Source organism: Emys orbicularis, chromosome 1 (assembly GCF_028017835.1).
Source record: "Emys orbicularis isolate rEmyOrb1 chromosome 1, rEmyOrb1.hap1, whole genome shotgun sequence".
NCBI classification, from domain to species: Eukaryota; Metazoa; Chordata; order Testudines; family Emydidae; genus Emys; species Emys orbicularis.
The window spans coordinates 227,919,000-227,931,267 of record NC_088683.1 but is presented as its reverse complement, the minus strand read 5'-3'; the positions used below and the strand labels follow the sequence as shown (position 1 = coordinate 227,931,267).

At 40.1% G+C, this 12,268-nt stretch overlaps 1 protein-coding gene across 1 annotated transcript in view; it reads right to left on the bottom strand.

Moving 5' to 3' along the window:
• ADGRG2 (adhesion G protein-coupled receptor G2) overlaps window positions 1-12,268 on the bottom strand; it is a 97,584-nt gene that overhangs the window by 48,698 nt on the left and 36,618 nt on the right. Inside the window, exons 4-5 of the mRNA XM_065406888.1 lie at window positions 5,988-6,041; window positions 3,896-3,928 (exon numbers count right to left, since the gene is read on the bottom strand). Coding sequence (XP_065262960.1) covers window positions 3,896-3,928; window positions 5,988-6,041 — 87 coding nt within the window. The remainder of the gene's footprint in view (window positions 1-3,895; window positions 3,929-5,987; window positions 6,042-12,268) is intronic.

Sequence of the window (12,268 nt, the reverse complement as noted above, 5' to 3'; positions counted from 1 at the left end):
TTAGTCTGGTACTGTCTGGCCAGTAGCAATGAACTTCCTCACCTTTCTTCTGTTTCAACTCAACCTTGAGCTGTGACAGCCCTGCTAGTCTAGTCCTGTGACTTTGCTGAGCAAAGATCATCAATTTTATTGAAATATAGAAAACTGTAAGTAATATGAATTATCTATTTTGTTTCAAATTAGCTGGTTTTGCTAAAAATGAAAAAGGATGTAAAAAATGTTTCAACTACATACATGAAACAAAAGAAAATTGTATCAATACAAGCAGGAACAAAGAAATGCAGGGAAAAAATCGGGAATGTATGCAGCAACTTATTCTTCAATGCACACAGTTAAAATGTCTTTCCCCACATTGCAATACAAGAGTAAATAGTGTTCAAAGGGCAGTGTAGCTCAGAGAACAATGTAGCTCAGGTACAACTTGTGATATCTCAATGACTACTTTGAAGGGCTCTACACAACTGCTTGTCAAAGTGTCAGTAGACACCAGTACTATGATTTTTTCTGAAGGGCTTCCTAACAAGGTGATTTGTCATCACAGAAACAAACCTGATTCCCATCTATTGAACTGTAATACCACTTAGTGGGAAGACCCATGAAACTACTATAAGATCTATTACAGAACTATTAACAAATTCAACCTCAAAGCCTGGTGGGGGTATACCACAGAGTGGAGAGCATGCTTGAAATTTGCAAGTCAGATTCTATGGCATGTATACATTAATATACATTCTATTTGACTGATTTTTCTTTTAATTTAAAAAGAAAAAAAACCTCTACAGTTCTTTCCTATCAGTTGGAGATAAAACCAGTGAGTCATGATACTTCTACTTGAATTATGGCCAAAAAAATTCTCACTCTATTACTCATGGCTTTTAACTATGAATTACAGGTCTGAGTCAGGTTTTTTTGGCATTGTAACCTGAAATTCAAGGAAGAAAAGGAAATGCCCCTCAATGCTAACAATAAAATGCACATACTCTGTTTATAAGAGTCATCTCAACACAATCACTAAGAAAACTTGTTTTGCTCTATATTTGTCCCTGATTAACTCTCAATGGGCAGGAATTCTCAGACATTTTTATTCTCTTAATAGAGAGATTCTTGGCCACTGTTTAGTCTATTTCCCATCCTAGGCATTCTTGGCTTGAATCTCCCTTTACACGTGTAAAACTACAATGAAGACGTAGAGTTAAAATAGATGTAATTGGGAGGAAAATCAGGCCCTATATCATCTACATTTAAGGATTACGAAAGAGAGGAAAAACATATATATTTTCTAAGACAAATTAAGAAATGCAAAAAAAATTGTATGCAAAAATGAGCATGAGTCTGTTTGGTTTAACTTGGGCAACTCACTTAACATTCTGGAAGGGAAGTTTTGTTTTGTTTTAATAGAATATTAATTTAATATTACAACAAATGCACTTTCCCAGGCATCTTTGGTACCTTATTTCAAGTGCAGATACTTCATGCTAGGTAAAAAAAATTTCTATGGATGATTACAGTAATTTCATAATATGTCATTTCTATAAAATATAATTTTGTACACTAAATGGGAATTGTTCTGCAATTTGCTGGAAAGGGCAGAATATATCCTTATGCATTAAACTGTTGTTACAAAATGGGTCAAATATTCTTTTTAGATGTTATATTCTGCTAATTTCTGAGGAAGCTAATCCGACACCTGTACCTAAAGCCACACTTCCACCTTTGCTTCTCTCCTCAAACAAAGTTTCTTCTAATGTCATCTGGCAATGGAGCACAAACCCAAAATACAATAATTCCATAACTCGGGATGGCATATATTTTGTTCCCCATTTTACCTAAAGTATTATTTACAGTATAGAGCCACCTCCATAAAAACAGTCTTTGTTTCTTCAGCTTCTAATATGACTCCTCTAACCAGTGTCAAAAATCTCTGGCATTTATTATTCTCTGGTAAAGTAAAAAAAAGAGGCCCAACCCACATTACAAAACATTAGAGAGACAAGGTGGGTGAGGCAATATCTTTGACTGGACCACCTTCTGCTAGTGAGAGAGACAAACTTTTGAATTACACAGAGCATTTCTTCAGGTCTCAAAACATGACAGACATCTGTAAATGATCGAGCAATGTCAAACTAATAGCTTCAGTATATGCAAAAGGCATCTCTCACTGTCAACCAGCTAGGGTAGGTTCTATTAATTACAAGTGTGACTATGGTGAGATTATTTTTACAGTTGTTTGGTACTTGGAAGAATTGTGTGTTGCCAGCCATGGTAAGTGAAGTCTTCCCTTTATTCCCTTTATTCTCAGAACAGATACACTGCTACATTTGTGGGACCACCAGCAGGTGAGCAGAGATGGACTAAGGTTTCCTGGGGCCCTGTGCCACAGCAAGAGGGGGGGGGGCCCTCCCCACCCCTTCCACCTTCAGCCCTACACATGGCCCCACCCCTTTCTGTCCTTTCCCTGGGGCCCACCCCTGTTCCACTCAGGGTCCCCTCCATTCCACACCCCCCGCAACCTGTTTGCTACTTTCTGCCCCCCTCACTGCGGCCCCAAGACCAGAAAAGCTCTGTCCCCCTGCCACAGCCCCAGACCACAGCAGGGAGTCAAAGCTCCCCCAGCCCTGAGGCCATGACCAATAGCGAGAACTTCTCCAGTCCTAGGGCTGCAGCGGGGGTCTTAGTGCTGGGGCTTTTCCCGCTGCCCCCTGGCTTCTGCCAGGGTCAGGGAATCAGGGAATGCTAGGGGGTTCTTCCACTGCCCTCAGGCGTCTGCCGGGGAGTGGGGTCGGGGGCTTTCCCCACCCTGCCTGCCTGATGGCCGGTTCCGGGACCCCCAGTTGGCTGGGGCCCCTGGGCACAGGCCCCATAGGCTCAGTGGCTAATCCGCCACTGCAAGTGAGACAGGCTTGTTCAATCTCTTTACCAGTTCAATCCTTGGCCTACACTGATGCTGCCAAGAAGGATGTCAATCACAGCAAACTGAAGTGATGTTTATGATCTATTTGATTGTCAGAAAGAAGTCACATAGGCCAGGGCATGGCAGTCACATCATAGAATCATAGACTATCAGGGTTGGAAGGGACCTCAGGAGGTCATCTAGTCCAACCCCCTGCTCAAAGCAGGACCAATCCCCAGACAGATTTTTGCCCCAGATCCCTAAATGGCCCCCTCAAGGATTGAACTCACAATCCTGGGTTTAGCAGGCCAATGCTCAAACCTCTGAGCTATCCCTCCCCCACATGACATGATAATGTCCTTTTAACATTACTCATGTAGGTCAGATTGGAACCAGGGATCTAGAGGTAAAAGGCTCTTTATTATTTTTCCATCAGTTCTAAACTGTCCATTCCATCTTTCCTATGATGAATTATGTTCCTAAGTCACTCAGAGTATGTTTACACCACATCTGGGAGCAAACCTCCCAGTTCAGGTCTACAGACTCATGTTAGAACCCTAAAAATAGCTGTGTAGACATTCCTTTGACATTGTGACTTGGGCTGGAGCCCAGGCTATTTTTAGCTCACTAGAGCTAGCCCCGCTAGCACAAATCTATGCTAGCTCCCAAATGCAGTGTGGACATTACTCAGGAGCTTTTAAAAAGCGAACCCTTCATTCTCACATCGCCAAATTACAATGTAATCATAACTACGGAATTGCTAAATTGCTGCTAGCAAAGTGAGGTCCTGATCCTTGACCCAGGCTCCTAATGCTATGGTAATACAAATAATAAATAAAACAACAACAAAATATTTTGAGGTTTTGAAAAAATGTCCTAAGGCAAAATTCAGCACTGGTTAAAAATGCACAAAACCTCACTGAACATAATGGAGTTTTGTCTGCTTACATCAGGTCTGAATTTGTCCCCAATTCTACGGTTCATAGTGGGTAGAATAATTCTCACCTGAAGTGCTTGTCTTTTCTAATGAAGTTGCATCTGTGAAAGAAATATAACAATAATAATAAACAATAATAAAAAAATAAAATAAAAAGGCAAAATTTAGGGTAGATATATCTAGATATCAGATATGTTAATAAAATCTTGCCCGAAGCATTAATAGAGTAAGCGATAAAAGTACCAATAGCTGATTCTGCCAAAGGGGAAGAAAGTTGGGGAAGAGGCTTAAAATTAGTGCTTTCATTTTTTTGTAAGAATCTGGGACCAGATTTTCAATTGCTCATCACCTATAACTCAGGACAGAATACAAGAGCTCAAGATCCAATTTAAGTACCTAGAAATAGCCACATTTTCAAAAATATTCAGTACCCAGCAGCTGACATTCAGAACAATAGATGTTGAGCACTTTTAAACACCTGGCCACTGATTAAGTGCCTGAATTGAAGTTATTAGTAGCTGAGCTCTTTTGATAATTTTGTCCTTGGTTTTGTTTACTATTCATAAAAGAGAGAGATAGTCTGGCCAGTAGCAATTAATTTCCCCACCACTATTTTATTGCAGAATACGGCCCTGCCAGTATAGCCCTGTGACAATTTTGAAAAAAAAGATTCCCAGTGATACTGGATTGTGGCAAACTATACGTAATATGGATTGTTTATTGTACCTTAAATTAGCTGTGTTTGATAACAAATGAAAAAGGATGTTAATAAATACTTCAGCTATATACATGAAACAAAATAAAATTATATTAATACAAGCCATGAAACAGAAACGCAGAAATGTTTTTTTTTTTAAATCAGGGATGTATGCAAAAGCTTATTCATGAACACACACATTTTAAAAGTATTTCCACACAATATAGTGTAGAAGTAAATAGTGTTCGGAGGGCAGCCTAGCTCAGCTGCACCATGTGACACCTCAGTGACAACTTCGAAGGGCTCTATACAACAACTGCTTGTCAATCTGTCAGAAAAGACCAGTACTATGTTTTCCAAAGTGTTGCTAAGAAGGCAATTGTCATCAAAGAAACAAACATGATAAATGTACTAAAAAATAACGATTACATCAGTTAAGAGAGAATTGCACACAAGGCATAAGCAACCTATTTCATGATGCAAAGGAGGAAAAAAAGCTTCTGATTCATAGGTTAGATTATTTTGGAAATAAATTTATTTTGGCCTACCATCTTACAAAATCACTTGTACAGTACACCGTTACTCCTTGCTCATGGGATTAACAGCTAGGCACAAATCCTTCAACTATAAGGATTCTGATGGACTATTATGATTACAATTAATTTTATAGAACAATTGAGGAACTCAAAAGCAGGGATTAGAACTGGTGTACGTTGCTAATAGATATTGTCTCAGCTGGCAGTGGGACAGGGGATATTCTGTGAGCAACCAATAAATGATGCATTAGTATGGAAATTGCACCTTGGCCTTAGCTACAGCATTTTGTTTAGCATGGGCATTCAATTGATTGGAAATGTGGCAGATGGGGACCAGTTCTGCACAGCAAGGCTGTCTTTTGTAATAAAAATGCATATGTATATAAAATTATTTCTATTTAAAAAGTAACAGATGCCAAAAATGTTTCAATAAAGTGTTAAACATTAAATAGCTAGCTGTGTGCTCGTGTATCAATTTTGTCCACCCACATTCTGCTATAAATAATATTTTTATGGATGATGTTTATCCCCTGAACAACTTGAAATGTGTTTTTGGTATTTCTACCAGCTGTGTTTGTGTGGTGGGAGGTGGGAGGAAATCTCCATGTTATCCTCACCTTCCCTTCCATCCCCCACGAATTATTCACTATTTAGTGGGCTGTCAAAGGCTATTGGCCAGGCAACTTGCCAATCATTCCATTCCTGAGAGAGTTACTGCTAAACTGGAGTGATTCCACTAAGAATAGAAGAGTTTGTCTAGATGGTACATACAATTTTATTCTTATGAAAAAATAAAACTAGACTGATGAAATATAGGAACTTATTTACACAATAGCTTCTTTGCATTACTTCAATTATCATGAGGCAGACACTTATCTGCCATGAATTTGCAATAAATCAGAATGTTACAGTTAGTGATTTGCTTACCAGATATGGTTTCTGAAGATTTTGCAACTGATGATCTGGAAGTTACATCATTTGCTGTAGAGAAAAAAAATTAACACAGTTTGTTAGGGGAAGCTGAATCTATTATATCTAATGTAACCATCTTTATTGGTCTTCCATTCAATAGTGTTAACTGGGAGTATTCACCAGTAGAGGGCAATACCTAACTGCTAAAAGGACTTTAGCAGAACCTCTCTGGCTTCAAGAGAAGAGAGAGATACAAAATCTCTTTTGGAATACCAACACAATCCTCAGTAATATAGAGGGATCACTCTGAGACTCACATACTAATAAAGAGAGTCTCTTTTCTATGGAAATTAGACAATTTGTATTACAAAATGTAAAGAAACCTGAGTTCATTTTTGCTGGACATGTTATGTTGAGCTAAACTAAAAACATTAATTCTGAAATACATCTTGATGAAAAATATCCTAAGAGATATTAAACCATCCATGTATGTTTTATGGCAGTTTTCTCCCACATTGCTTGCTAGTTTTAGCTAATATTCTGTCCTATTGGTAAAGAAAAGGATTTTCTCAAGGAAAAAATCCAACATAAGGGCCAAATCACTTTAGTCTCATAAATACAGTAATCCTATTGAAGTCAAACTGACTTCAGTGGAGACATTGATTTAACTGAAGTTACACCAGGGATCAATTTTGTCTGTAGGACTATCTGAGTGAGACAATCAGTATTTGGCCCCCAAGTTGGAGGCCATGAAAAGGGGCATGGTGAAAATTGCTTGTAAGCCAAATTTAAGTCCTATAGAGGATAGAATCAAAGTCAAGTTACAGTATTTAATCCCATAAGAAGTGTGTTCTAGAACTTTGTGTTCTAGAGTTGTTCTGTGGAAATGTTTGGGTTTTTAAATATTATTGTGATTAGGCATTATGCCATCTATAAAACTCTTTCTAACTCCACATTGGTCTTTATGGAGGTTCTTTAAGATGTAATATTATTTAAGTAATATGTATAATTAACTTTGTGGAAATAATAGTGATGAGATGCTAAACAAAACAGCTGCTTGTGAAGGTGAATTGGATACTATATAAAATATCTTCTTCTGCTTATCCCATCAACTGGGGTTGCCTCCATGCAAGCATCCACCATCTTCATCTGTCCAAGGCAGCACTAAAATTCACCTGCTTTCCATCTTCTTTGATGCAATCCAACCATTACTTCCTTGGCTTTCCTCAGGGTCTCTTTCTACCACCCTCACCTGCCATGCTATTTTCACCAGGTCCCCTTCATTCATCCTCTGCCTGTGTCCAAACCAGTGAAGTCACACTTCCTGGATTTTGTCAGCCACATCATGGATTTTGACTTCCATCCTAATATTTTCATTTTGAAATGTGTCTCTTCGTGTAACTCCTCTTATGGTGCAAAGACATCTAATCTCAAAACAACCATAGGCGTTGAACCTATGATCTGTTTATCGTCTATGCTTCTGCACCATAAACATTGCAGGGTGCAACATTGTTCCATACGGTTAGGCTTTTAGTCTCAGTGGCATATGCTTATCATATACAAACCTGGAGATGTTATTCCACACACTCCCCACTCATGTTCAAACTCATCATCTTCCGTGACCCAGTTGCTAAAGCACTTGAACTAGTCAGTCTACTCGTTAATCTCTATGTTCATTTCCCTGAGGCACCTCAAATGACCCACAGGTCCTCAGTATTATTCATGTTCATTTTCATGTCGTGCCAGTTTAGATGGTCATACGACTGGCTTGCTATTTCTGCTAGGTCTTCTTTGAGGGTGCCCTTCTTGCTGTGTCATCTGCATATAGCAGCTTCTCTCCTTTTCCCATTGGGATCTTCCTGCTTATATAGTCCATCAATATGATAAACAGCAGTAGCCTTAGAACCAACCACTTTCAAAGGGACTTGTCATTTCAAAAGCTTTTCGGATCACTGTTTTAGGTGATCAGTATAGGGCATTCACCATAGTTATTAAATCCTCTGACACTGCATATTTCCTCAGAACTGGTGTCAGAATTCTTCTGTCTACTTTATTTCCAATCCTACTTTATTGTGTGAGTTTCCTACGTTTATAAAAGCCCAGAAGCTGTCCTGTTGGTACTCTAGCTGCTTCTCTATCCCTTGCCGAACTACAAACATGGGACCTGTAGTTCCTCATCTTTTCCTAAAGCCAAACTGTTCTTGTTCACGGAGGGGTTCCCCATTGCCCTAATCCTAGCATCCAAGATGTGTCCCAGTATCTTCATCTCATGTAACAATAGCTTTATCCCTTGGTAGTTTCCACATTCATGGATGGTTTCCCTCTTCTGGATTGGGACCCAGATAGACTTGCACCAGTCTTTGAGAATTCTCTTGTCTCGCCATGCAGCTTTAACAACTCTGCTCATCCATCTTATGCCTCTCTAACCCAAGACTTTCACCAGGTCCTTTGTCACTGCCTTACCGTTTTTCATTTCCTGGGCTGAATTTCTCACCTCCTCTGCTATGTCAAGCTCAGGTACCACATGTTGGCAACTCTGCCCTAAAAGGGTTAGCCTCATTTAAGAGACTCTCAAAGTATTTTTTCCACATCAACTTCACTTGTTCATGTGTTTTCTAGCAGTCTCCCCAATCATCATTTACAAATGGTGTTATAATACCATCCTCCTTCCCTCTGCATCTTATTTTTGCAATGCTATACGTATTTTTGCCAGCCATCTGGAGGTTGTTTACAAGGTTGCCATACAAATCATCTAGGGCACTCTCTTTGACCTTCTTCACTGCCTGCTTGGCAGCTCACTTTGCTTCTTTGTATTATTTTCATTTACTCTCAATGTATTCATTTATTTTTCTTTACATACCATTTTCTTTTTTCAGATTGCTACTTGCATGTCTTTAATCCATCACTACTCCTTTCCTTCCCTGCCTTTTCCTGATCTGTATTGTCCATAAACCTCTTCCACCGCACAATCTCTGTTCTTTTGAGGTGGTTCCACTCCTTTTCAGCCAGACATTTATCCTGTACTGCTTGCACAAACTTCTCTGACGGACTTCCCCTTAACTCCCGTACTTTAATCTTGTTTCTTTTGAGCTTAGTTCCTCCTTGTCCAACACTCTTCTGGAATTTCTGCCACAAGAGGTTTGTGTTCAGTGCTACCGTCTCGTTAGGTATCACTTTGCAGTCCACAACTCAATTCCTCTGAGATTTCCTTACCAACATCATATCAATTTGGCTTTGGTTTCCACCACTGATGTATGTAAACAAATGATTCACTCTCTTTTGGAACCAGGTATGGGTTATCATCCATTGGGTGGCAATACAAATGTCTAGTAGCCCTTTCCCTTCCTCATTTATAGTGCATAGACTGCATTTCCCTAAACACATTTCACAGCACCATCTGTTTCTGGCTGTGTGTGCATTCAGATCTCCCAGCCCCTCAGGGGCTGCTGTGTCCACTAGTGCCTGTCACTCTTGGAGGAGACTTTTCTTCCTCATCACATCCTTGTTGAGGTGCATATGCTAATATCACAAACATGACTCACTCTTTAACTTGGACTCATACAGCCATCAGTCTGTCACTTACTCCAGTAATTTTCAAACACCATCTTCTTCAGCTCTCCTCTAACAAGCACCCTGATTCCGCTATGCCCCCTTTTGTCACCCACATGGAAAAGTTTGCAATCTAAGCCCAACTCCTTTGCTGCGTTCCCTGTCCATTGTCTCCTGTAGACACAGAACATGATACCTCTCCTTACCATCAGCTACTTCCATACCTTTTCAATATAAATTTATAAAATATGTAAATTAATGATTAAGATGGAAACAGTTAAATAAGCATTATTGGAATCAATCTTTGGGGTTTAAGTGGGTGAGAAGGAGAATTATGCTCCAGTGTGCATGCAAGCTCGCACAAAAAGTAAAATCCATCTCCCGCACAGGCTTGCTCCTCACAGGCCCAATCTTGCTAAGTGCTGAGTACCGCTTGCCAAGGTCCTCAGTTCCAATTAAATTAATGGGTATTGACCGAACTAAGCTCCTTAAAGCATCCCGCATCTTGAAATGGTCAGCATCTTGCAAGGTAGGGCTCATGGAACTCACACCTCTTCTGCCCCCTACAATAGTTTTGCTACCATGAAAACAACGATGTGAATGGGGATGTGCTTGGGAGGAGCAAACAGATGAGCAGCAGCATCCCTTTCATATAAAAACAAAATGCTACTTATTCATATTCTCTAGGACTAAGGCCCCCTACTCAGGTCACACCAACAGAAAACAAATTTCTACTTTCACCTCTCCTCCTCATTCAGCCCCCTGTGTGGATTTTTTAGTGTTTATCAGGTCAAGCCCCATTAATCACTGAATACATAAAGAGCCAGTTTTTCCTGAAGTAATAAACAATAAGCCAGTTGCAAATCTGGAGGCACCACATGCAAGGGGAGAGAGCATTTTCTTCTGGATCACAAGCCTGCCTCCACTTCCCCAACAGCAGTGTGGGGAGTATGGGTAGGAATTATTACCGCGAGTGGGGTTTTCTATTTGTCAAAGTGCAGATTTAGGCCCATTGTTAGTATTTTATATTCTAATTTGCCACATAATCATTAGATGCAAAACCGTTTCTTTGTTGTTCAGGTTTTTGCCATTTCTCAACAGAGTTAAAACAAGCAGATCTTTCTGGATAAACATAAATAATACTTTTTACATTACCAGATTTGTGAATATCAGTTTTAGACTGTGTAAAAAAAATAAAATAAAATCTATGCATTATTCAAACTCTCTTAAAATTTTCAAATCACCTCCCACATTGTTGGACCTAAGTTCTAGACAAAGAAGTAGCCAAAGTTTATTTTAAGAAAGCTAAAAAGTCCAGTCTAAGATTTCCCCATGGCTGACACACACAGTGTTTGATAACAAAATCTGTGCTAGTGCCAAGGAGGTAGGATTTTCCTCTCAGGTTATTAATTTGTGGAGATAGGGAAAGAGAAAATCCTTATATAAATAACTGATGTCATCGTCTCCTCACATCTTTTTCTAGAGTAAAAAAATATAGTCATCTTGAACACCACAATATGAATCTACAATGGTGGATTTTAGTAGAGGCTCTCATCAGCTGTGTGTAGTCTAAAGAGAAAAGAGCGTTCTTTAGACTGGTATGTCTCTCCCTCTGTACAAAATTAAAAACAGCTTATTTCCAGGAGATTTTTTAAGAGCCAATATCACAAACTGAGTTAAGATGGAGTTATGGTCAATAACATTCCTTATTAAACAACAAAAGCAGTAACTCCTACCCTGTGCTGGTACCACTTCGCACTGCTCCAGCACAAATAGGCCCTAAAGCCACAGTACCCACTCCAGGAGAATTATCTCCATGTGCAAGAACAAGGAGAAGTCTTTCTGAGGTATAAATCAAGCTTAGCAGTTTTTACACCACTACTGCCACTGTATAAGGTTTACCTGGGGAATAAGATTCCTTGCACCACAACAGCACCCTGTTCCCATAACGCCCCCTTAAAGCAAATGGTAAACAACATAATTTAGAGCAATTCTGAGTTGTAGGGAGGATAAATTTGTTAATATTGGTGAGGCATTTAGTACAGTAACTCCTCACTTAACGTTGTAGTTATGTTCTTGAAAAATGCAACTTTAAGTGAAACGATGTTAAGCGAATCCAATTTCCCCATAAGAATTAATGTAAATGGCGGGGGGGTTAGGTTCCAGGGAAATTTTTTTTTGCCAGACAAAAGACATTATATACATTTTAAACAATTTTTAACAAACAATACAGGTATAAGTTTTAAACAATTTAAAAGAAACAATTTAATACTACAATCATCACTGCTGAGTATGAAGCTTGGTTGAGGTTGTGGAGTCAGAGAGTGGAAGAGGATGGATTGTCCGGCTGCTCCTCTTGCTGTTCTTGCAAGCACAGGCACTGACTTTGCCGGGGGCAGGGGGCTCAACCCTCGGCCCATCCACTCCACCCCTTCCCCCAGCCCCCACCCTTGACCCACCTCTTCTCCCCCGCACCTCCTCCCCCTTTACTTCGCATGCTGCGTCCTCACTCCTTCCCCTTCCCTCCCCTCCCTTCTGAACGCTGCAAGCCAGCTGATTGACACGGGCAGAAGGCAGGGGAGGGAGGGGGGAGGCGTGCCGAGTCTTTGCTCCTCCCCCCGCCCTCCTGCCCGGGACAATCAGCTGGCTTGCGGTGTTCAGGAGGCAGGGGAGGGAGGGGGAACCTGCGCGCCGAGTCCTCACTCCTCCCCACTCCCTCCTGCCTCCTAAATTCCGCAAGCCAGCTT